The sequence below is a fragment of the Lygodium microphyllum genome, chromosome 5, assembly GCF_053477565.2.
Source record: "Lygodium microphyllum isolate KBCC chromosome 5, Lygodium_microphyllum_v1.1.10, whole genome shotgun sequence".
Lineage (NCBI taxonomy): Eukaryota > Viridiplantae > Streptophyta > Polypodiopsida > Schizaeales > Lygodiaceae > Lygodium > Lygodium microphyllum.
The window spans coordinates 168,692,838-168,719,386 of record NC_141139.1 but is presented as its reverse complement, the minus strand read 5'-3'; the positions used below and the strand labels follow the sequence as shown (position 1 = coordinate 168,719,386).

At 44.1% G+C, this 26,549-nt stretch overlaps 1 protein-coding gene across 3 annotated transcripts in view; it reads right to left on the bottom strand.

Moving 5' to 3' along the window:
- The window catches only part of LOC148036671 (RNA helicase family protein), a 248,838-nt gene that overhangs the window by 201,583 nt on the left and 20,706 nt on the right, over positions 1-26,549 (bottom strand). For 2 of the 3 annotated variants that reach the window (XM_087678715.1, XM_087678717.1), the window contains 10 exons: positions 5,382-5,487; positions 5,082-5,275; positions 4,537-4,590; positions 4,354-4,395; positions 4,057-4,210; positions 3,584-3,966; positions 3,120-3,338; positions 2,912-3,026; positions 2,622-2,822; positions 2,429-2,514 (listed from right to left, as the gene is read on the bottom strand). In XM_087678715.1, coding sequence (XP_087534841.1) covers positions 2,429-2,514; positions 2,622-2,822; positions 2,912-3,026; positions 3,120-3,338; positions 3,584-3,966; positions 4,057-4,210; positions 4,354-4,395; positions 4,537-4,590; positions 5,082-5,275; positions 5,382-5,487 — 1,554 coding nt within the window. Of the gene's footprint in view, positions 1-2,428; positions 2,515-2,621; positions 2,823-2,911; positions 3,027-3,119; positions 3,339-3,583; positions 3,967-4,056; positions 4,211-4,353; positions 4,396-4,536; positions 4,591-5,081; positions 5,276-5,381; positions 5,488-26,549 lie in introns of those variants that run through there. The other variant, XM_087678718.1, reaches the window with a different exon arrangement.

Below are 26,549 nucleotides of genomic sequence, written 5' to 3'. Positions count from 1 at the left end.
TCATACCCACTTCAGTCTTTGGGTGCTCTATGTTTGGCACCTGCTAGTGCGCCTACAGTGGTGTATTGTGTTTGGCCTATTTTTAGGACATCATTGAATGCTCATCCGCCTCAAGAGTAATTGTTCTTTCAATTGCTCAATGTTTCCATTGAGTTTCAGCAAGAGAGTGCTGTTTTATGTTTTCTTCCATGGTATCAGAGCATAGGCCCATTCAGTGTGAATCTTAATCACAACAATGGGAGGAGGGTAGCAGGTCACACTTGCAAGAGACTGACACAGGTGGGAAACCTCCTCCTCTGACAAAGCACCCCTTGGTGTCCCAAGACAGGCATGGTGGCAAGGTGAAACCAAGCCAAAGAAGAAGAAAAGACAGTAGGCATGCAAGGCATAGAAGAAGATCATGATAGTCAAAAAAAATGCAAGTGAAGATCGTGAGGTAGCAGGCTCAAAGACAAACAAAAGACAGCTGAGAAGGCAATACTCTGAGACAAAAGACTGAAGTCAAAACACAAAAGGCAATGGATTTCGAAAGCTAGTTTCTCTCAAAAGCCTAGTAATTGTGTTTATGATAGTCCATAAATAGTCTATACCCCAACTCTCAAATTGTGATCTTAATATCAGCTTGAAATACCCTAATGGACAAGCTGCTGACAATCTGTGCCTGATGTCAGTCCTATGCTGCCCTGCCCCTGCCTGTTCCCTTGAAAACCAGCCACCAGCTGTCCCCCCTGCCTACTCTGCCACCAGCCGCTGACACCCTGCCTGCTCATCCAGCACCAGCCACTGCTGCCCTGCAGATCTTCTCCCACAATCCAAATGAACCAAACAATGATAGTAGCAATAAACTCCCATCTGTGAGTCCACTGTGTCTGCGAGTAATCTGGTGCGAGAATCCTACTTTAACTGCTAATCGACAATTAGAAAGGACTGCCTAATATTCTCACATCCATGTGTTGGGCCTCTGTCAGTGATCCAAGCTACTGCCTCCAGGTCACTACTACAGTCCTACTTGCGTGATGAAAGACTATCCTAAGGGCTCTCCTACACACCTCTTGGGCTCTAGAACAATCCCATACACGGTGTCTTTGGGTCTCCTCTATCTCTCCACGTCTCACACATGCTACTGGAATCCTGTCATATCACTGCCGAGCCACGAGTAACCGATCACTCTTGCCAATCAAGAGGCAATGCATTGATTCGCTTGATCCATCCTAACAGGATCAAGAAGAATGCATTCTCTTCACTATGGGCATGAGCGCAAAACAAGGCATGGTCATGGCACTAGACCATCTCGATCCATTGTGCATGAAGCACCATCAAGAGATGAGTCCATGACAAAAGAGTGAAAAGAAGTGCCATGGGATGTAGCTCCATGCATGTGCCTGTGCCATCAAAGAGCCTCTTCACATTGTGTATCCTAACCAACTCTTTATTAGGTGCCACAAATTCAGCATTGTATAGTTTGGGACCTTAGCCTTCTTTGGCTAGGTTTGTATTGAGATTTTTATCCACAGACCTCTTCATTTATGAAGTGCCAGGGGAAGCGTATGGCTACCTCATCCTCATATGGAGGCAAATAGTGCACTTTCAGCTGGTTGAACCCTATCTACTTGGCTTATACTTCTTCGCTATTGACATGGATGGAGATCTTCATATCCACATGTCCATTTTCATAGTTGGCTTATACTTCTTCGCTACTGACATGGATGGAGATCTTCATATCCACATGTCCATTTTCATAGTGGGCTGTGACTTATTGGCTTTGTTAGATTGTGCTCGGCTGAATTTAGAGGGTACTTTTGAAGTTTGAATACCTAGTGTTGGTGCTTCATGGGGAGCTCTGCTGGTTCTTTGGACCAAAGTACAAGAGGGTGAGCTTTTCCAACTCACAGTCCTTGCATTTAGGGCAGAGTCATATTCAAGTGTAGGTGTTGTACTTATGGAACTAGATCATAGATTCCTTTGAGTTATTCTATGACAGGAAGCATCATGTGCCTTCTTCAGGATGGTGATCCAATGATTTTTCTTTCCCTCCAAAGCAGATATGCTTTTCTTGATATGTGCTATTTTGTCACCTTCTGCACCTACAGTCACATAAGTCTTATAGGCCACCAGATTGGTTATTGGTACAGCCCTTGTATTAGACTTTCTTCTTGCGATTATTTCGATCAAAGACTTAAGTTATTTGTCCTTGTGAGTATTTCCTTCAAAGACTTTGGTTATTGTTTGATAGGACATCATCAAGGCTAGTATTGGATTTTACTTCTTCTTTGATTGAGCTGTTTAGCACCATAATTTCATTTTCTTGCAAACAAAAAGTAGTTTCAAAGGCACAGACAGTCATCACAAGCATGGTAGTAACCTAACAAGAACCATAAGAAATGAAGTCACAGTCATGGCAAAGCTGCTTAGTCCCTGGGCAAATTACCTTGTAGCTTTTCCTCTTTGTTTTCTCTTCAAACTTTCTCAGAAGGTTTGCACACTCATCACTAGCTTGTGAACTTGGTCTTGCACCTGAACTCAAAGATGAAATGAGACTTATATAGGGAGCAAAGCAACTAATGGTAACAGAACATAAAGATGCACCCTTCGTTGTTTCCTCTTTCTAAGATTCCACTTACCGCTTTCCACAGCCCGTGATGTAAGAGCTTCTGAGTTGACTGAACATGTATCTGAAGAGTTTCCTTTATCTCCAAAATACACAGCTGAAGGCATCATGTTGGTTTTACTTTCAGTATGCTCTTCTAGAGTCTGTATAAGTGACTCAACAAAAGCAGTTCTGTGAGCTCTTTCCACATCTGCATCTGTTTTCTCATTGGCACCTAGAATGGGAGGTGCAAAAACGTAAATAATCTGATGAACTGATTGACAAGCTGCAGAATATAGGATCCATAATATGCATATTTCCAACCTTGCATGTGCCAGTCGAGCATCATTCCTCGGTAAGGTTCTGATAAAATGTGATACAATGGAAGCTGTGGAAACAATTGGAACAAAGCCCAGGTTGCAACTGCATTTTGTGCCTCCTGAAAAGTGAAACCCTTCAACCTGAGCCAATTTCATTCAAAATTCTGCACGATAGATGTCATCATGTTTAGGTCGCTCACAAGAAACTTTACCTCAACAGATTTGTAGCCAGAGTACATTGCTGGAAGGCAGTAAGTAATCAATCCACCAACATTTTTGGTTTTACCACGACCAGATGCAGGTTGTAATATGCTCACATTGTACACATACACACCAGGGATCTCAGAAACTCTAGCGTATTTAGGTACCTCCCAACCATTCTTCTGGCATTGTTGCTGAAGTACAGCCTTTGGTTGCCTTTGTGTTTCCTCCTGGCATGTTAGAAGTGCAAGATTAGAACATAATGCATGAAAATCTTTTTTAAAGTTTGAAAGTATTGACATGTAATCCTTGTGCATTTACTCTTGACACAAAGCAGATGCAAGAATATCAAAAATTTAATACCTGATGGTCCTCCACAAAAACAATTGAAATGAAATAAAACTTAAAACACATAATACCTTCAGGTCCATATGTGGACACACCAACCAATGAGTACGGTTATAGATACAGTCACCTTGCTGGAAATTTTCGTTGCTTTCTTTTTCAATGGCAAGTGCTTCTTTTCTGAAATCATGTCTTTCATGGCCCAAGTAGCAGCCTTCTCTTTCTTCTGCAGATCCAAAACGCTCATGGGCAAATCATGTACCTGGGCAGAATCCTCATCAAATAGGTCCACAATATCCCCTTCTTCATCAAGCTTGTTTTCTTCTTCCATTTTTCTATCAATGCTTCCAATGTTGCTACTTAAGTTGCAACTATTGTGTGCGACAGGGGCCAAGTACTCCACATCCTTGGCACCAGTGACAGTCCTACCAATGCCACTAGCTTCAGTTGTACTTAAAGCTTCAGATGACTTGCAAGGACGTGAGCTTGTCCCAAGGATTTCTTCAGTCAAACCTGTCAAAGAATAAAAGTTCAAAATGAAATATGTGTATTGGAATAAGATGTGTATTGGAATATAAAGGGTAAAACTATGTTGGTCCATACCCAAAGATGTCATTTCCTGTTTGAGTTCTCGAATGATTTTCCCAAATGAAACATGTTTCTCTCTGTCCCCGTTTTGTTTTGCCTCGGCTGCAGCCAATTTTGCAGCATGAAACTCTGCTGCAAGTGATTCAGCACGAGCTGCAGCATTCAAAACCTACAAAATCATGTGCTTATTTCCATTTATATGAAAAGCAAGTAGCTTTTAAAGAAACTAACAATGTCTCAGAGTCCAAGCATAAAGCATGGATGTAGACGGTAGTACTTGTATAAACAAATGATTTTTCACTCCAAACTTACAGCATGGGATGATTTATGATTTTTCTTTTTGTCCTTACGAATCTGTGGATTACAAGAATGTAACACGTGTTAATACACAGCCCCCCAACTGAAGTAATAAACTGCTATACAACTGACCTGAACCAGCACTTTAGGAGAGCTAGGAGAAAGCAGTCAGCAGACCTAAAACTCAGACTATATTACCTCCCAGTCTAAATTTTCATCACTGCTTGAATGGCTTCCACTCTCACTTTCCTCCTGTCAGAGAAAATCACAGAGAAGCAGGCTATCAATAATCAAACAGCAATAGAGATGTTAGCTGATTAACACCATCTAACTATTATATTTAAAATTATAATCAAGATGGAGTCACAAAAAGGAAGCATATTCTAGAGACTATTCAATGTAGCAGGTAATTTAGCCAAACACGAACTGCTACTCCCAGCTTTCCATTTAGCAGTTGAACATTTTGCAGGAATCGTACTATAGGCACTAAGCAGTTATTCATTACTTGAACACAACTTAAGAAAAAATCTTAATGAAGTTAATGAGGATACAGGAAAATCGGCTGTGGACAAGAAGACATAGTATAATAAGGTTACATTTGTTACATGCTTTTGATGGTGCATAAAAGATAGTTCAATTTGAAGCACCCGTGTTGTAGTAAACAAGAAGAATTCTTTTAGCATGGCCAACAAGCATAAACAAGAGTAAAATTTTCAACACCCACATTAACCAAAAGAATACACCTCTTCAAGTGTAGCCATGTAATGCCGGATCCAATCTTTTTGCTGTGCTTTGTCTTGCTGCTCGACACCCCCTTCCTGCAATTTCTGATGCTTTACAATGTCTTCATGATCTTGATCTCTTTTGAGGGCCTCATGGGATGCAATGGATGGGACATAATCTGCTCTAGCTGCATTCAGCAATTGCGCAGATGCACCTACATGTGGAAAGAAACACACTTCAACAAATATTAGCTTCAAACATACAAGAGTGGTATCTGATACGCTCTGTAAAAGATATGTCAAAAAGGAGTTTTGCAGCACCTTCCACTTCTACAGAAGGACATCCAGAGGAATATTTTCTAGGCAGCTCATCCCCTGGCAGGTTGAAACAAAGCCAATCAAGCACTGTATCCAATGTGGCCCCCACCTATGAAACAGATGAAAGGTATTTCAGTAGCTTAAAAGAAATTTTGACATTTATTGATTGCAACATTGAGTTGTCTCCTATTCTTTTGGCTGAATTTCTTACTGCCTTGGCTCTACAAAAAGGAATCTCTTGAGTCCTTTCTGTTTGCCATTAACATTTTGCAACCAGATCACTAGCATGAAATCAGTTGGGGGAAAAAAAAGAAAATTTTCATTAGAATGATATGCAGCACAGTGCACCTAAGCTAGAGGACTGGCTGTAATTAGCTATGCTGGATGGTGTTCCAAGCTGTGTGATGATGTATTCTCCCACCTATGTGTTCTAGACAAGTGAGCTCAGAACAACTACTCTCTATCATAATCTAGTTTTTACAACAAAATAATCATTGCTTTCACTTAAGTTGGATCTGCAAAAAGGTAAATCAATTAGAGTTTTCATCTAAAAACTCTCTCATTCTCAGCCTCTACTCTCTCATTCTCAGCCTGCTGTCTCCGTCTCCAGTGCTGCTGTTTGTCATCGGCCTCTCCTCCATCTCCAGCACTGCCCTTTGTCATCAGCCTGATCCAGTGCCCTCACCGATGCCTTGGGTGTAAGGAGGTGAGGATCAAAGCTCTCAGCTGAGAGTACACAGTTGACAGTGGAGAGTGAGAGAGTGTGAAGACACAGCATGACTCCCAATACAATTACCAAGAGTGTGATGAAAGTACAAAGTACAACCCTTAAACCTTAGGGTTGTTAATGTGCGTTCACACCCAAAAGGTGTAAAACATAATACGTGACCAAACTATGTATCATAAGCACATAAAATAGAAGATAATATAACTTGGGGAAAAAACCTCTCATAAGGAGAGTAAAAAGTGCCCCAATGTCCTACCGCGGATCACCAACACTCCTCTCTGAGAGAGTATGCGTGAACCAAACCCAACAAACCCCCCTGAAGTGAAAAGTGATTAGCATACAAGGATCATACACCAAAGGAGATCAAATTTAAAGCATTGAGAAATGCTTCACATTTGCCGCGAGGAAGAGCTTTGGTGAAGATGTCTGCCACATTGTTGGTGGTAGGACAGTAGACAACGCTGATATCTCCTACATGTAGCCTCTCTCTAACAAGGTGATAGTGAATCTCTATGTGTTTCGTGCATGCATGAAACACTAGGTTTCGTGCCACTGCAATGGCACTCCGACTGTTAGTAAACAAAAGAGTAGGCTCTGTTGACAAATACATCAAGATCAGCCAACAAACGTCTCAGTCATACATATTCAACTGTGATAGTGAAAACTATCTTGCATTCAACTTCACAAGACGATGTGGCAACAATGGATTGTTTCTTGCTAAGCAAAGAGATGCAAGATGAGCCAAGAAAGAAACAATTACCACTAGTGGAGTAATGAGAATCATAATCACCCGCCCAATCAGAATCACTGTGAGCATGTCAGTACAATGGTCCCCCCTTGGCATAGAGCAATCCAAGTGTCCTAGTACCCTGCAAGTAACGAAAAACACGCTTGACAGCTTGCCAATGTGACATGCGTGGCTGATGCATATATCTTCTCTCAGGGCTGAAACTGCAAACTGCACTACATGTCTAGCCTTGTGTTGCATAAATAAATGAGACATCCAGTTGTTGGAACATATGTATGGATGTCAAACAAATCACTATTATCATGCAAAGACATATACCAAGACATGAGACAGTACAGATACAATGTGAGTCACCGGCTGTGGAGACACTGGCACCTACTCCCTCTCTCCAAGAACTGTCCAGTGATGAATGAATATGTAGGAGGGAGGCTGACAATAAATAGGCAAAAATAAATGGCTAAAATATGACAGGTCGGCCAACATTAAATGTTGGCCAACTGGCTGCAAATAATGCCAATCCATAATAAACAATGGCAAATAAAATGTCTAAAATGTCTCTGTGCCCAGCCTGCTAAACCACAAGTCCAGACTCAACCATGAGCTGACTAATCTACTAACAAGGTTTGCTTATTTTCTAAAGGCCTTGGTTTTGTTTTCTATTTGATACTTAATCCGCCACCATCCCTCAATTCATTATGTATTTATTTTTACTTTTTTGTTTAAACAAAAGTCCATTGTTAATTTCATCTGCCTTTGCACGACTTGGTAGGCCCCTGGGCAGTTAACGAGCACCCTTGGTCCGATGCCCTAGCCTCTCTTGGATGATCACTTGGGCTCCCTTGTTGGTAAGATAACCATCGCCGCAAGCACCCTTTGTCCGATGCCCTGGCTGCTTTGGGGTGGGATGCCTCGGGGTAAACACAACTTTAGGTTGGCCCACTTTTCTAGCCTAGTTTTGGGCTTGAGAGAGGTTGCTGAGCTAAGAAATGTCATTAGCCACTTAAACAACTTATTTTATGCCTATTTTAGGTTTATTTTACTTTAAACCCTAAAATGGGACATGGTTCGAGAGCCTAAAGTGTTGGGAATAAAGGGCCATCATGCCTTTTATATGTGCACGGGTGTGAACACACCCTTAGCACATTGTACTTGCATATATATATCTATCTAAAAAACTAAAGTGATACACTCGTCATTGTACCAAAAAAAACGTGCTCACACTCTACATTACTTGCTTTCGCTCTCTCTCTTTGTCTCTCATTGTGCATACGACAGTCTACCTCGATCTTCGTGCCTAATCGATTCCTACAAACTTGGATCAGAGCATAAGGTGCTACAGCTACTACAGACGATCGTCAGGCTGAGGTAGAAGACCAGAGCTGGCAAGAGACAGCTCAAACACGAGCAGGAGAATCACAATCGTGAGCTGCAGAAAGCGGACAGGCTATGGAGAGTGTGACAGGGCCAGGCTTCAGCTGTGCGATAAGGCTCGTGGCAGGACGGCAAGGGCCAGGCTCCAGCTGTGCGATAAGGCTCGTGGCAGGACAGCGAGCGAACAGGCTATGGAGACTAACTGCAGCGTAACGGGCAACAGGGGAAGCAGTCGGCGCGTTGCACGGCGGCCAAGCGACAACAGGGCAGGCGCGCGACGGTGATGGGACCAGCGGGGCGAGCGTGCGACAGGGAGGAGGGGAGACAGCTCTGACGGGTCAACGGACCCAAAATCCAAAATCTTTTTTTTTCAAGAAAAAATCATTTTTCAAACTCCTTCCTTTAACCAGGGTTCGCGCATGCAAGCACAAAACATCAAATTTGTGCAATTTTGGCCCAAAAAGTTGGGGCTTCGCCAGACTGAGCACTTTTCGTGAAAAATTGAGGCATCTGCATCGGAATTGCAGACATTGTGCGCATTTGAATTGGGGACTTCGCCAAAATTGTTGAAATTTCGCTCATCTGAGTGAACTTTCTCAACATTTGACCCACAAAATTTGGGGCTTTTCCCAGATTTGGGGAATTTGATGCAGGACAAGCAAATCTGTCTCAGAAATTGCAGGAATTTGTGACATTTTGTCCCGGACATTTGGGGCTTTTCTCGGCATTCTACTAATTCCAGCTAATTTTGACGACGACAAGTATGACAAAGCTATGCTTACATGGGATATTGATGATGCATGTGCATATTCTACTCTTCTTCGCTACTTCTCTAAAGAAGTCCTTTCAGCGATCACCTCCTGCAAGACTTCTCTAGCATTTGGGCAAAGCTTCAGATGTTATATGAGGCTCCTTCGGCTATGCATGTCATCACTCTTTATGGACAGCTCCAACAGATGCAATTCGAGCCAAAGGACATTATTCAATCTTTCTTACTTCCTGTCATACACGTAGAGGATTAGCTTCAACACGTAGTCAACCCTTCCAGAGGCTCATCTTGTGGGGACTGTGCTCTACAAGCTCCTAGTAGAGTTTAATGGAGTGGTTAATGCTTTGAGAGCTCCAACATCATCGACACCCATCAATTTTCTACTGATGTACTAAATGTTGCTTGAGCATGAGACGTCTTTGCAGTTACAAGGGAGGCTTTGATCACAATCTAGTGGTTCCAGTGAGGCCTTTATAGCTTCAAAGAGGGGTGACAAGAAGAAGTTGATGTCCTAATGTTATCACTGTGGTAAAAAGGAACATTTGTGCAAGGATTGCAAAGAGTTAGTGGCTTTGAGGAAGAAGAAGCAGAAGAAGAAAAAGCAGGATCCAAACTCTTCCACTAAGTCATCCTCTTCCTCAAACTCCCACTCAGATCCTCCAACCCATGCCAAGGCCAAGGCATGGAAGGGATCATATGCTTTAGACTAAGGGCAGGGCTTGGCAGCCCCTCCTACTTTCTAATGTACATGATGTGGTCATCCCTCACAATTCTCCAATGCCAGAGAGAAAGTATGAAAGGGTAATGAGGTGGGGCACGTGAGCCTCATCTATACACGTATACACACGCACACGTTCCAAAGAGGTACTTCCCTGATGCATGGACTGAAGTCTAGCAGGTTTAAATCCTAGAGCTCGGATTGATATCCAGGTTCATGATAGGCTCTTACTTGCAAGGGAGTGGAATTGGCTCGGAGTCTAAGCTCACATGAGCAAACACTTTGCAATCTGGCCGAAGGCGTGGAATCCATAGTCACGTATGTTCAGAGGCATTTTTGACAGAATGGTCTTGTATGCTACTGCAAGACTTTGTTGAGAGATACAAAGATCTATTATGATTCTTCTCTATTTTCCCACTTCTAGTACGATCGACATTGGCAAGAAGTTCTCTCCGAGGCACCTTGGTGGTGGCTTGATCGCCCACTACTTGGGTATCATGATCCTATTCTGGTAGTCTTTGTTGTATGGAATATGATGAGTCATCATCATTGTATCATTGTATTGTATCAGATCACCCATGAGGCGTATTTTGGATGTAAGCCAGATGTTTCTTATTTCAAGGTTTTTTGGGTGTGACGCCTATGTTCACATCCCCAAAAAACAGTGTGACAAATTTGAAGCAACTTCCAAAAGACAAGTGTTAGTGGTCTATAGCTCGCAATCTCAAGGTTACCATTTGTATCATCTCGTTAAGCAAGATGTCTACACGAGCTGTGATGTTTGGTTTGTGGAAGTTCCAACCTCAGTGGAGGGGGAGGAGCACCCCGTTCTTAGAGATCCAAGAGATAGTTAGGCACCAGCGATTGTCCCCTTGGAGCCCATGCCTCTTGCGGATTTTTCTTCAGATGAGGAGCTGAGCTCTCCGCCACTGAACTCTCCACTTGAGTTTCAACAGTCGATGGACATTCCAGAGAGTTTCCCAGATGGAGAGCAAAATCTGGCCTGCTCCTCCTTGGGCACCTGACACTCTTCATGATGCAAGGATTGAGGGGGTCCCTGAGGAGTGGCAACTGCAGGATGGCCCACAGTGTTCTCAGAGGAACCAAGAACATTCCACCAACCTTGTGTACACTAATTATTGTTTGATGACTCATGCCATGCAAGATCAAGAGCCCACCTCCGTGAAGAAGACTTTACAACATGATCATTGGCGGCAAGCGATGGAGCAAGAGCTAGAGCCGATTGAGAGGAACGGCACTTGGTACCTTGTGCCTAAGCCTTCTCATAAAAAGATAATTGGAGTCAAATGGGTCTTCAAGACCAAGTACCACAGAGATGGCACATTGGACAAGCACAAGGCCTGACTTGTTGCTAAAGGTTTCCCAAGCATTGATTTCCATGATACTTTTGCCCCTACAGCTCGGATGGCTACTATTCGTGCAACTCTTCCCTTGGCTAGCCATAGGAGATGGCCAATCTACCAGAGCTAGATGTGAAGTCTCCCTTCTTGAATGGAGAGTTATAGGAGGAGATCTATGTTGAGCAACCTCCTAGCTTCAGTTCTTCTTATGGTAAGGTGTACAGGTTGAGGAAACTCTCTATGGCCTTAAGCAGGATCCCGTGCTTGGAATGAGAAGATTGACTCGTTTCTCCAAGAGAGATTGGACGCATTCCAAGGCCGAACCACAACTTTATGTCCACACCTTAGGTGGAGGTCGTGTGTTGTTTATCATTTATGTGGACGACTTGATTGTGACAAGTGACCATGCCTAAATGATTGAGCAGACAAAGGCAACACTTCATGAGAAGTTTGAGATGACGAATATGGGCCTTGAAGAATAGAATATTTGACCCTGGGGAAGTTTGTTTCAAAGGGAATACCTACATCTCTCTCAGCTCCCACTGCACCTATGAGCTACCACCTTAATCAAGACATTGTGCTTCCTTATTAAGGATCAAACTACACAGATAGGTCTTAAAACAGAGTGGAGGCATGTTAAGGAAATTGTTACTGCATTAGTGAAAAATCATAGAAGAAGAGAAAGATTGCATGTATCTAGCTTGCTCACTGTTATGGGAAAAACAGTTGATGTATCCAGTAAGTCACACACTTCTATGGTGCGATGTGACGTGGTGCTTCTCCCTTTCGTTTTTTCTTCACGGCCCGTCGCCTGGTACTCACGCGACTTTACAAAAGACTGACGGCCTGACTGGCGACTGACAACCTGACGGATTTCTGACAATTTAACGAACGATTAACGATCTGAGACACTGAACCATAGGCTCTGATACCAATGATAGATGACGGAGAGTCAGATCCACCAAAACGATGAAAAGCACGAGTGTCTCTTCTCCTCCCAACCACGCCTAGATCTGTGCTAGCCCTCCTACTCGGATTCCTTTGCCAGCCGTCAACTTTCTGGAGTCCTACTATTCCTGGACTCTCTTACTCTCTAGGCTCCCCTTAAACCCGTTCGGGCGCCCAAGAGCCCGGACGGTCACTCTCGTGCATATTCCCCTAGATTTACCTTAATGTGACAAACAGTAAGTGGGAGCTAGCTATGCAGGAAGAGATTAAATCTCTATATGCAAATGATACTTGGGATCTTGTGTCATTGCCAAAGGGAAGGAAGACACTTCCAAACAAATGGGTGTATAAAGTCAAGACACTTGATGGGAAACCCAAGTACAAGGCAAGGCTAGTTGCCAAAGGTTATGCACAAAAGGAAGGGATTGACTTCCAAGAGGTCTTCTCATCTGTTGTGAAGATGACCACTTTACGTGTGCTTTTTGCTCTTACTGCTGTTTTGGATTTAGAGCTGTATCAAATGGATGTAAAAACAACTTTCTTGCATGGTGACATTGATGAGGAAATCTACATGAAACAGCCCGAGGGCTTTGTAGTTCTTGGAAAAGAGCAAATGGTGTGTAAGCTAAAACGGAGCCTGTATGGGCTGAAACAAGCACCACGGCAGTGGTACAAAAAGTTTGACACTTTTATGCTATCTCATGAGATTACACGCAGCCATGCAGATCATTGCTTGTACATGAAAAGGGATACAGATGGCAGCCCCATCATACTTGTTTTGTATGTGGATGATATGTTATTAGCTAGGAAAAGAAAGACTAGCTTGGATGCTCTCAAAAATCAGCTGAAATCAGCTTTCTCCATGAAAGATTTGGGAAATGCAGAGCATATTTTGGGCATGAGGATTCGTAGAGATAGAATGCGAAAATTGTTGTTTTTATCTCAAGAAAAATACATTGGAAAGGTACTGGATAGATTTAACATGGCTGAAGCTAAGTCTTTTGGGGTACCCTTACCTCCTTATCTCAAGCTTAGCAAAGCCAACAGCCCGAAAGATGACGTGGAAGCAAATGCTATGAAAGGAGTTCCTTATGCATCAGCTTGTGGCTCTCTTATGTATGCTATGGTTGCTACTCGTCCAGACATTGCTCATGCAGTGGGAGTTGGTAGCATGTTTATGTCAAATTGTGGCAAAGCACATTGGGAGGCTGTCAAGTGTATTTTTTGATACCTTAAGGGTACACAAAGAAAAATTATTTGCTATGGGCAAGGTGCACTTAGTTTGTAGGGTTATTGTGATGCAAACATGGCAGGTGACTCAGACACTCGTAGGTCCACTAGCGGGTATGTCTTTACAGTTGTTGGTGGGACTGTTTCTTGGTGTTCCAAGTTACAGAATATTGTTGCACTAAGTACCACAGAAGCTGAATGCATATAAGCTATTGAAGCTTCTAAGGAAGCTATATGGTTGAGCAAACTTGCAGATGATCTCGGCATGTCTATGGGTACTGCAGTTTTGGGATGTGATAGCCATAGTGCTGTGTATCTGGCTAAGAATGCCATGTATCATTCACGCATAAAGCATATAGATGTGCAATATCACTTCATTAGACAGGTTCCAGAAGATAGACAAATCCCATTGACCAATATGTGCATTCGACTAGTGGGAGTTGGTTAGCTAGAGGTTCATATCGGACCTTTAAGTGGGAGGTTGTTGGGATATAAAGGCCCGGTAACCTTCATGTATATAGTACACGCACATTGTACATATGAACGCACCCTTTACGTGCCCGAAGTATAAATACATTTATTCTTTGTGTACCAACATATGGTTGGTACACTCTTATCGTCTTGTACTTTCACTATGCTCACACTCTCAAGCTATCACACTCGTTCACTCCTGCTCGAGCTACGTCCCTATCGCTTCCAACACTTATTCTTCCCTTTTTGTTGGAAAGACTGACCAATCAAAGCCTCCAACTTGGCAACGTTCTCACCTTTGAGTTTTTCCTCTTGGTCCAAGACTATCAGAACCAACTTCTCCAGCTTAGGGGTCATGGTACGCCTTAAAGCAATCAAGGCAAAATAGAATGCACTAAATCAGGGTGGTAACTATGAAAGAAGAGTTATCGCCATGTCCTCCCAGGTAATCACCTTCCCTGCGTTCTAGACCTACATCTACAATTACCAAAGCTTATTGATATGCTCCCGCATAGAAGAAGACCTATTGGGACTTAATGTCCTCATTTGAACCTCCAAAGACACCCACTTCTGTTAGCCTACTCTATTTCAGTGTCAGTCTGTCATCTCCTGGTTGTGAGCTCCTGTCAAAGTCTGGCAAGAGACAGAGGAGCTAAGTCAGCCTTTAGTGGTTGTTTTTGGTGCAGTCGGCCAGTTTTAGCCAAGTCGGCCAGATTTGGGCCAATCGGCCAGTTTTGTGGCTGTGGGGCTATATATAGCAGCCCCCTCCATCAGCCATACAGATTGTTTTTTTCACAAATTCAGCACAGTCTCTCTCCTCTCCCACTCCGGCATTGGTTCTGCCTTTGTTTCCAGCCTAATCTGGTGCCCTCACTGACGCTTCGGGCTGCGTGCAGGGACTGATCAGTCCACTTCAGTGTATTCAGCATTCATTTCAGTCAGTGCAGATTTTCTTCCTTCATTCTCTGCTTTCTCTCTCTCTCCTCTGTGTTCGTGTTTCTTCTTCCGTTGCGCACTCTCACATGGTATCATCGCCCAACTGAGAGCATGGAGGATCTTCCCCAACAAAGAGACACCATCCCCTTCTTTTGCTGCTGCCGGTTTCTCTCCAACAGCCAAGGCGGCTCATACTGGCGGCTCCAACCCTTGCGTTTGCTGCAGGCGGCAGTTTCTGAGCGTGCCACATCATCAACACTCCTCCCCTGGGTGCGTTTTCTGCAAGGCGGCCATCCCTACAGCTGGGCGACACTCCTCCAGGCTGTGTTTTGCTGTTTTGGAGGTCATTCCACCTTTTGTGGGCCCTTTTCTTGCAGGCGACAGCCTTCCAGGCTGCGTTTTGGTGCTCGGCGGCTTCTGTCTAGGTGATCTTCATCGGACATCATTGCGTTTTGCAGCTCCAAGTGTTTGTAGGCCTCCATAGCCTGCATTTTGATGGTTGGTGACCCTTCCGATGGTCATCCTTCGGCATCGGCAAAGTTTTCTTTGGTGTGTTTGGTGTTTGCAAATTTGGAAGATGTCTTACCAGTTTTCAGGCTTTGACGACTCAAAGGATGAGCTTCTTTCTCATCATTCCTCTAAGCGGAGACGGGATTATCAAGAGCTTCGTGATCGACAACTGGAGGAGTCTCCTCGCACCCGTCCTTCTGTCCGTGCATCTCAGCGGATTCCATCTACTATGAAGGTTCCATCGGTGAAGACTTCTTCAAATGTCCGGATGCCTTCCTTGATTCCCTCGATACAGGTGCCCATACTCCCTTCCTTTCCGAAGAAAGACAAGTTGGATGGTTCCAAGCATCCTCGATACATTCGACCTATGGGAACTTATTTCTTCACCCATCGACCGTCCCCCCGTGGATTCGTCCGATGGAGCTTCTATGGACCGTGTAGCCTTGTGGGATAGGCTCAACTCTAGAGCCCATTCCTTTCTCTTTATGAGTCTTCACGACTCGGTTCTTGTTCATGTTCACAGGTTAAAGACCACGGCGGAAGTGTGGAAGAAGCTTGCATCTTTGTACCAACATAAGACGTTCGCCCACAAGATTTCTTTGGAGAAGAAGTTACGGATGCTCAGTCTTGATGATTCTTCTTCCATGAAGGAGCACATCATGAAGATGGAGGACATGCAAGGCAAGGTAGCCTCTCTTGGTAGGGTGATTTCATCCGAGGATATGGCGATGATTCTCTTGACTCAGCTGCCATCACCCCGGTTTGATGTCTTCTACACCAACCTCATCACCTCGAGGACCCGCGAGAAACTTCTATGGGAGGAACTTTCCCCACTTGTCTTGGAGCATGACGAGCGTCTCAGAGAGGTGGGAGCCCGTGGCTCCACCAAGGCTTTTACTGCAGGTACCGGTGGCAGCAAGAAGAAGAAGCAACAGAAGAAGAAGGCCAAGGACAAGGAGGAGGACAAGAAGGATGCGCAGGAGAAGAAGCCCAAGTGCCCACACTGTGGGAAGGGCACTCATCCCAAGGAGAAGTGTTGGCAAAAGTACCCCCATCTGAAGCCCAGGGAGAAGGACTCAAAGGCGGCCCCAGCCACGACAGAGTCTGCTTTAGTGCATGTCTTTGTTGAGGAGGATACAGCCCTAGCTTCTACCACTCAGGAGAAGCCTTGGCTCATGGACAACGGAGCATCTTCTCATATGACCTTTAGACAAGATTGGCTTCAGGATCTTCATTCGAGAGGGGGCACTGTCACCATTGGTGACAACTCTACAGTTCCTGTTCGCGGCATGGGGATTTTACCTATGTTTTCTGACAAGCGGTCTTCTTCCGTCAAAGTTATTTATGTACCTGATTTGGGTTTTAACCTATTGTCTGTGCATGGTCTTACTCAGCTAGGTACCCGAGTCATCTTTACATAGGATGCCATCACAATGGAGGATGCTTCTACAGGTGATGCTCTTCGGACAGGTACACAGGAGGGTGGGCTCTACAAGCTCACAGCCTTGGCTGCGAGGGCTTCCCACGAGCTTGGGCTGCTTTGGCATGCTCGTTATGGGCATCTGAACCTTGATTCTATTCGGAGGGCTTCTCGGAGGAAGATGGTGGAGGGACTTCCTAATTTTCCTCCTCTACACGCTTTATGCCCTAGCTGCTTGAGGGGCAAGCAGCATAGGCAGCCTCACCCGCAGGTTGCTTCCAGGAGGGCTTCTTCTCCGCTTAAGTTAGTTCACAGCGACCTTTGCGGACCCATGGGCACGGCCTCCCTTGGGAAGGCCAAGTATTTGATGCTGATTGTGGACGACTTAAGTCGTTATATGTGGCCTTATTTCTTGGAGTACAAGAGCAAGGCATACTCCCGTTTCTGCGAGTGGAAGGTGTTTGTGGAGACATAAATAACTTCCAAAGTTCGTGGTGTACGAGCTGATCAAGGTGGCGAGTTCACTTCTCACCTTTTCTCTCAGTTTTGCAGGGATCACGGCATTCGGGTGGAGTATTCCCATCCGAATACACCATCAAAGAATGGTGTTATGGAGCGTGCGAATCGGACCATGGTGGAGATGGCCCGATCCATGCTGGAGCATAGGAGTCTTCCTCATTCCCTTTGGGGTGAGGCGGTGGCTATAGCGGTGCATATTCACAACCGCTCTCCGACTTCGGCGTTGCAGGACCTGACTCCTTTTGAGGCTTTCTTTGGGCGGAAGCCTTCCATATCCCACTTTCGCATCTTTGGATGTGCTGCTTTTGTCCATGTGGACAAGAAGAAGAGGAAGATGAAGCTCGACTCTAAGTCGAGACAACTTATCTTTGTGGGCTATAGCACGACCACAAAGGGATATCGGCTCTACGACCCGACTACACGGAAGATTGAGGTGAGTAGGGATGTGATCTTCGATGAGGCTTCGGCCTTCGAGGATCAGATTGATGGTTCTCTTACAGGTGCTTCTTTGGCATCGACAGACACTCCCCCACCTTCTCTCCCTTCCCTTCCTTCCAAGATACCTCTTAGCACCCCTCCTTCTTCGGCTCCTCCCCCTCCTATTCCTCCTCCTACTTCAGCTTCCCCTCCCCCTTTGGCGGATGTGACTCCTTCGAGTACTTCCACCCCTTCAGCCTCCCCTTCGGAGTCTTCTAGGGATCCACAGCCATCCGATGGGGAGCCTTCTTCAAATGAGGGGGATCTACCTTCCCTTGATGAGGGGGATCTACCTTCCCTTGATGAGGGGGAGTCCCTTTCTGAGCTCGGTGCTCTCAGTCTGTCATCTCCTGGTTGTGAGCTCCTATCAGAGTCTGGCAAGAGACAGAGGAGCTCAGTCAGCCTTTAGTGGCTGTTTTTGGTGCAATCGGCCAGTTTTGGCCAAGTCGGCCAGATTTGGGCCAGTCGGCCAATTTTGTGGCTGGGGGGCTATATATAGCAGTCCCCCTCCATCAGCCATACAGATTGTTTTTTTTGCAGATTCAGCACAGTCTCTCTCCTCTCCCACTCCGGCATTGGTTCTGCCTTTGTTTCCAGCCTGATCTAGTGCCCTCACTAACGCTTCGGGCTGCGTGCAGGGACTGATCAGTCCATTTCAGTGTATTCAGCATTCATTTCAGTCAGTGCAGATTTTCTTCCTTCATTCTCTGCTTTCTCTCTCTCTCCTCTGTGTTCGTGTTTCTTCTTCCATTGCGCACTCTCACAACTTCATCATGATCATCCAACTGTACATTTGATCTAACTCCAACCATATCTCCCGAGCCACGGTCAAGTACTTAATGTGAGCAATCATAGTTGGAGTGCAAGAGAGAAAGAGAGGAGAGAACGGATTCAAGCATTCAATTTATCCCAATGTGCATGTACGTTCATCAACTCGGCTTTCTCATTAGCAGAAAGCTTGGAGCCATCATGGGATGTAGAACGGTCTATATCCTCAGTCACAAGGTCTGTCAAATCATAGGACTCTAGGATAGCAAGCATCATTACTCACCAAATGCAATAATTCTCCCCACCATCAAGCTTCCGATCTAAAGGAAGAGCCAATAACACAGAGACCTTACAGTCTATAATAGCCTGAAACTCCACATCAATCTCAATAGACATTGTCAACGACATAACCTGCACAAAAACAAGGGCAGTCCCCCTCTGACTTTGCACGCAATACTGGTGCCTATTAAGGCTTTCTCCACTCGTCCTCAACGAGCTTCAACTGCCGAAGACAATGAAAACTCAAAATATGCTCCAAAAAGCTGAAAAAGCAGCCTTTTCTCCTTCACCAACAGCTAAAATCTACAAAAAACAATAAATTCGCTCCTCTGCACTTCACCTATTCACCTCAGCCTCTAAATGCTAAAGACAAACTTTTGTCGCAAAGAATCCTCTCATTCAGGTCTACCCATGATCAATCAGAACTTCTACACTGCTCCCATATCAAAGTGTAGTGAATGCGGAAGCGTATGGATAAGACTAAAAGATAGTGAACAAGAGAAGAGGAAGAGAGAAAAGAGAGTAGAACGCAAAAATTTGCAGTCAATGAATGCTGAAATCAAGAAGGCAAATATACAAACAAACTGTCAAAGTATGTCCTAGAGCCGATCTCTATCATCACCTTAAAAAAACACAAGTGGACTAGGCATGCTAACTGCTAACTGTAAATGGCATTAAAAATAGTCAAAAAATGATTACAGTGGCATGTCAAATCTGGCCGACTCGCTGAATCAGTCAGATTGCAATAACGAACTCTTCCCGAACTGCCACCTAGCACTACTACCTCCTAAAACTGTCCAACCTGCCCGGTAAAAGGTGCACACTCCTAGTGACTACTAAAAAAGCCCAAACTAATAGGAAATGCATGACTATGACTGAGAGAACTAAGAGTACAACCTATAGCCTGACAATGCCAATCTAGGGGATGACTAAATATCTAACAGACCTTCCCTCTACAAGGTAAATTCAAGCGATCATAGGCAGCAAAGTCCATGATATTCCAATGGAGTTCTAAATGGCATCGCCTAAGTTTGTCTCTTGATGGGCTACCAAAATCATGTTGTCAAGGGAGTGTTAGATAGGCACATTACATCCTTTGGGCTGAAGCGGTATCTATAGCATTTCCTATCTACAACACGTTCCCAATTGTTGCATTACAAGACAGGACTGTTAGCAGAGTATTTGTCAACTCATGTGTGAGTCTGAGTTTGATCTGGGCTGGGTATTTTTATTCGGTATTTTAGGTTTTTTTCTGGTGTGGCATTTTATGCCATTGGGGCATTTTTATGCACCAGTCGGCCAGCATTAATGCTGTCCGACCAGCATTATTGCTCCCCACTTTTTCAGCCTATTTATACTCAGTGTTCCTCCTCAGTCAGTATCATCATCTTCACCATCTACAGACTCTGTGGAGAGAGGAGCCAGTGCCAGTGCTAGTGCCCCCGCAGCTAGTGACTCACTGTTGTATGCGACTGTCTCATGTTCAGATATTTGGATTCCATTTCCCGTGCATACATCTGAGTTCTCATCTGTATCATGTTCTTTTCTTTTCTCTTTTTGTCTTGTGTTTCAGCAGTTTATTTCAGCACATGTTTATGCTTCCACCGCTGCTCCACTTCTGACATGGTATCAGTTTTCAAGATGTGTGTTTCTGCTGTGTTTTCTTGCTGATTTCAGGACTGTTTTGTACCCCTGTTGATCAGACGACTGCTGTCGCAGCCAAGCGACCTGTTTTGGGGCTGTTTTCAGCCTGCGTTTTTTGCAGTTTTGCCATCGTCTGCTGCTTACGCACCCTCTACTGCCTGTGTTTTTCATCTGCAGCTGCTGGCGACAGTTTTCTACCTGTTTTTCTCCAGTTTACCGCCTGCGTTTTGCTGATTCAGCATCTCTCGTGGCTGGGTGACTGTTACTTCAGGCCGTTTTTGCTGTTTTTGGCAGTTTTTGACTGAGTTTTTGCCTTTCTGCAGTAGATTTTGTCTTCTATTGGTCAGATTTTGGGTTCTATTGCATGTGAACTCTCATTTTCTGCAATCTGTGCTTGTGCTTTGGCTGTGTTTCCTCTCTCAATTCCATCTCTTCTCTACTTCTCTTCTTATCCTCTCCATATGGCTCCTCCGTGCACTTCCACTGATGATAAGTTATATGGACCTGATTATCTCACATGGAGTGCTGTCATGAAAGCTTGGTTTGTGCAGCAGCGGTTATGGTACATCGTCTGTGGAGCTATTGCTCGACCTCTCCGTCCTTTTCCTCTTCCTGAAGACTTTAATGAGGACAACCATGAGGAAGCGGTGCTCACATGGGACTCGGACGATGCCCATGCTTACTCGGCATTGCTTCGGTGTATTTCTAAAGCGGTCTTACTGGCGGTTACCTCCTGTAGGACATCTCCTGAAGTATGGCAAAAGTTGCTTACTCGGCGTTGCTTCGGTGTATTTCTAAAGCGGTCTTACTGGCGGTTACCTCCTGTAGGACATCTCCTGAAGTATGGCAAAAGTTGCAGCAGATGTACGAGGCACCTTCCACCATGCGGGCAGTCATACTTTATGGCCAGCTCCAGCAGATGAAGTTTGAGCCGAAAGATACTATTCAGTCTTTTCTTCTTCGTGTTACGCAGGTACAGGACCAGCTTCGGCACATGCAATCTGCTCTTCCCGCGGCGCATCTCGTCGGGACGGTCCTCTACAAGCTCCCCCCGGAGTTTGATGGAGTGGCCAATGCTTTACGAGTGCAGACATCATCGACTCCTGTCAGTTTTACACATATGACCTCGATGCTTCTTGAGCATGAGACATCCTTGAGATTACAAGGGCGGCTTCCGGCACATTATGGAGGCGAAGCTTATGTAGCTTTAGAGAGGGGTGACGGGACGAGGAAGTCGAAGGCCCAGTGTTACCACTGTGGCAAGAAGGGACATTTGCGGAAGGACTGCAAGACGTTAGCGGCTTCCAGGAAGAAGGAGCAGAAGAAGAAGCGGGATGTTGACTCTACCGATGAGTTCTCTCCTTCATCAGCCTCCGACTCAGATCCTCCGACCAAGGTGAAGTCCAAGGCGCGGAAGGGATCCTCTTCTTCGGATTGTGGGAAGGGCTTGGTGGCCCCTTCCTCGGCTGCTTTCTAGTGGTGGTGATGAGGTCATCCCTCACGACTCTCTTGTGCCAGAGAGGGAGTGTGAGCGGGTGTTCAGATGGGGCAGCCGCGCCTCATCTATACCTTTATACAGGTGCACAGGTTCCAGAGAGGGACGTCCCTGACGCATCAACTTAAGTCTGGCGGAATCAAATCCTGGAGCTGGGATTGACATCCAGGTTCATGATGAGCTAGTTATCTGACCGAGAGCGGGAGGCTTTCGTCTGGAGCTCACATAAGGGGACACTTTGGCGGTCTAGCCAAAGGCGGGGAATCCATGGTCACCTATGTTCAAGGGCATTTTTGACAGGATGGTCTTGTATGCTACTGCGAGACATTCGTAACGGACACAGAGACATGCTATGATTGCAATCCTTTGAAGATTTCTCCTTCTTCTTCTCCTTAAAGGGCAATCCTTCTTCCAGTGACCTATTTTGCCACAAATGTGACAAGTAGACTCCTTTTCTTTGTCTTCTTAGATTTGTCCTCCTTCTTTTGGTCCTTCTAAAACAGCCTTCCTCCTCGGATAGGGTGGTAAATAACTTGATTGAGCACTATTTACAACAATTAACAAATTCACAAAACTGAAAAGTACACTTTACCATATAATCTTGGACATAGAACACCCTGTTGGCCCCAAGACTGGCGCCCCTTTCAGTATTCATTTAACTTAATTGAATAAGAAGTTGATGTACAATGGGATTCTCCCAATCCCTTTCGGTATTCCAACTTCCCTTGCTGTTCAAAATGACCAACAAGTCCCAATCTGATTTGCCCCTAGATTTGGGCAAATGCCCCAAATTCAATTATTTGCTAGTCCCTCCGCTTGAATAGGCTAAAAACAGCTTCAGCCATGTTGAATCCAAGTCTTGGAGCTTCCAATTTCTGGCACGCTTCCCGAGGCTGCTGCTAAACCCTAATTTTTGCTGCAAATTAGGGTTTACAGCAGAGAAATCTGAAATTTCTCAGCCTTAGGTGATCTCAATGCTACAATCTTTGGAGCAAGGCTGTAGAAAGGCTAGGAGATGAGAGAGAGAATGCTGAGGAAAGAGAAAATTCAGACTTTCTTCATGAAGAATTGAAGAAAATCTGTCATTTACTGTTGCTGCCTTGTCTCAACAGCTTGTAGATGCAAAGAACTGAAGAAAATCAGTCATTTACTGCTGCTGCCCTATCTCAACAGCCTGTAGATGCTGTCCCCTGCTGTTGATTGGTCTTCTACTGCCCCTGGCTACCTCAAAAGGTCCTCCAATGGCTGCAAATCAGACCAACAGCATCTCCTCGCTCTCTCTTGCAAGCTGAATATACTAAAAATGCCTCTCTCCAGCCTCTAAAGATGTTTTTCAGTCTTGCATGGGCATTTTTTACAAGTGGCAGCCTTCCCAAATGGTTTTCCAACATTATCCATAATTAAATATTAATTTTCAATCTTTAAATACTAAAAATTAATCTAATAATTATTTCGGTGCCCTAAAAAATTAATCTAATTGGCCAATAATTAAATGGCTAGACATCTTCCACTCTCGAGTGTCTCTGTGCCATCTTTGACCATTAGATCAGTGTTAGGTACCATTAAACACCACTTCTCTAGTATTACCAACTGACACTTATGGCCAAATGAATAATCTAGGCCAACAACTACTAGCACCAAATACCACGAAGTACCTATGCGGCATAACTTATAGCAACTTTTACCCTTGACATCCCATGATTTCCTTGGGTCCCGAGCTCGTAAATTTACTTTAATCCCAGTTGCACCTCACATGTGCAACATTTACTTAATCATGTGATTAAAAATTAATCCACATGTTAAGTGAGGTTTTAAAAATACATGTCCTCATGACAACCCTCCCCCTTGAAATCCTTGCAATCGTCCTCAATTGCACTGCTAAATGCATCAAAAGCAAAGTACTACACTGTAATTTCCATAGAGCATCATAGTCAACACAACATTGCGCACTATTGTTCAACCATTCCATATGCCCAACATATGCTGAAAATCACCAGCCAACATAACATAACATAAGACTCAAAGAATCTCAAAAACGTTGCCAGATTATCATGTGACATGTCCATTTCTCATGTGCTCAACTCATTTGGCAAAACCAAACCATAATATAGCGAAAACCAAACATAAACCATGGCTGAAATATCAATGGCATCATAAGACATGTTGTTGTCCACAAAACCAGCTGAATATCACTGAATATTAATGATCATACGCTGAAAACCAACATTCAATAATCAACCCCTGATGATCATTAATTGATGCTACACCAAGCATAGCCAATGCCATACCAAGCATAACTGATTACACACCAAGCATAACGGATGCAAATGTACAATTTCAGAGCTGCTGTGAAAACCATACCGATCTGCATACCAAACATAGTGACTAGTACACTGAATAGTGATCTCTTGGCAAACATACTGTTCAGCTACAGTACCCTGAATGTATGCTGAATACATTCGAGATCCACTACTTCTTGAGCTGTCCATTACTGAGGAGCAGAGGTCCTAGCTCCCTCATAAATATCAGATAATACTCTAGATCTCTACTTTGCTGAACCTGATTGAGCCCAAACTAAAGTCGGCTCTAACTGAAAGCATTAAGGTAAAGCTGCAACAACTAAGGATGGTCTGTCAAGTCATCCTCCTCCATCCATTTGGCATCCATTGGTGAATAATTTTGAAACTTCACCAAGTATCTTCTGGAACCCTTACCCCTGATCTTCCTCTCTGTGTGTGCCAAAGTCTGCTCTAGTACTAGTATTTCATCGGGTTGTTCAACCTCCAGCTGAATTTCAACAAAGACATCCTCTGGCACATCACCATGAAAAGGTCTAAGCATAGCATGAAAAATGATACCACCACCAAAGTATGCCTGTTGTCCCATGCTTGCATGTGCATAATTGCCTTATTGCCCATGTTCCCATGGATTGACACTACCAAGTTGGCCATGCATTTGCACTTGCTGCCCCACGGATACCAACTGTTTGTGCTCATTAGGCATTTTGGACTCTTCTAAAGAAGGCTCAGGCATTTCCTTCGGTTCTTGTGGCTGTCTCAAAGCTATAGAAGGTGTCTTCTTCTCTTTGCCTTTGCTATCCTTCTTTGGGGCATTCAAGAATCAAGTAAACTGGTAATCCTTTGCCAATTCAACAAAAAGATTTACTGTTGTACGCATTCGATCCTTGAAGCTATTATCAAATTCTTCAGCCCCTTTGTTGATCATCAACCTCTTTATGCATTGAAAAGCCAACATTTGGGACATTTCCCACATTTTCAGCATGTTGTCCATGCTGAGAACCATGCCCAACATCAAACATTGCATTTCCCCCTTCACCACGTGATTGACCAAGGAGTGATGTACCATCTCCACTTGATCTTGTATCACCATGTGAAGACATGCTTGCTGTAATTCATTGCTGAGAACAATTTCAATAATAATGCAATAGTCCCAAATTGCAATCAAGTACCAGGCGCCCACCAATTCAAAGGATTTGATGGCATCCCGTGATTTCCTCGGGTCCCAGGCTTGTAAATTTACTTTAACCCCAGTTGCACATCACATGTGCAACATTTACTTAATCATGTGATTAAAAATTAATCCACATGTTAAGTGAGGTTTCAAAAATACATGTTCTCATGACACCTTTCCCTTCTTATGAGAGGACTAACCGACCAAGGCCTCAAATTTAGAAGCATTGATCCCTTTCAATTGCTTCTCTTGGTCCAAGACCATAAGAACCAACTTTTCCCACCGAAGAGTCGCAAACCACCCTAAAGCAATCAAGGTAGAATAAAAACCACTAAAAACGGGATAGTAACTGTGAAAGGAGAGTTATCGCCATGTCTTCAAAAGTGATCACCTTCCTTGCATTTTGAACCTGCATCTGAAGCTACCTCCGCTTGTTGATATGCTACTGCATGGAAGATGAACGAGCGAATGCTAGCATTGATTTTATCCCAATGTGCCTGAGCCTTTGCAAACCCCACCTGTTGAGTGTTGAAATGACCTGTTTTTTTGGCTGATTTTTGTTGTTTTTGGGAGCTGAATGGTTGATTTTATAAAATGATTGATTGGTTTGAAAGTGTTTTGAGAGTGTTTTGGATAGCTTGGAATGGTTTTATTAAGCTCATGATGTTTATTAGTAGAGATGTGAAGTTCTGATGATGTTCTGATATGTTCTGTTTGGTCCTGATAGCTTCTGTTGAGCTTCTGTTTTGTTGTGTTTTCTCTCTGTATGAAAGGATGGAGTATTGATTGATAGGGTTTGAGATTGTTTGAAAGCTTAATGAGTGATTTTTTATGGTTTGGAATGGTTTTGGTATGAGTTATGTGGTTCTGATGCTTTCTATTGTCCTTCTATAACTCTCTGTTGAGTTTCTGTAGACCTTTTGTATGCTTCTGTATGTGTTCTGTTGGATGAGAATGTAGTTTGGAAAAGTTTTCTAGCCTTGGAAAGAGGTGAATACAAGTGCAAAAGAGCTAAAAGAAGTCAAAGAAGTAGCTGCTGAAGACTCAAGTAAAGACTGGAGTGAAGTGACAGTGGTGAGCTATGAAAAGACACAGTAGTGGCTCTGGTGCCTCTTCATATCAGACATACCTCTTGGGAGGTGCATCCACGACCTAAGAAGGATTATTGAGGGTTATTATTGATTGATTGTAGTGAGGAGATGATGTACTATTGATGGAGAGAGAGAGAGAGAGAGAGTTTCTATCAAAATAGTGTGATTATATGTGAGGGATTGAGAGAGAAGACTATGAAGATATTGAAGATGAATAC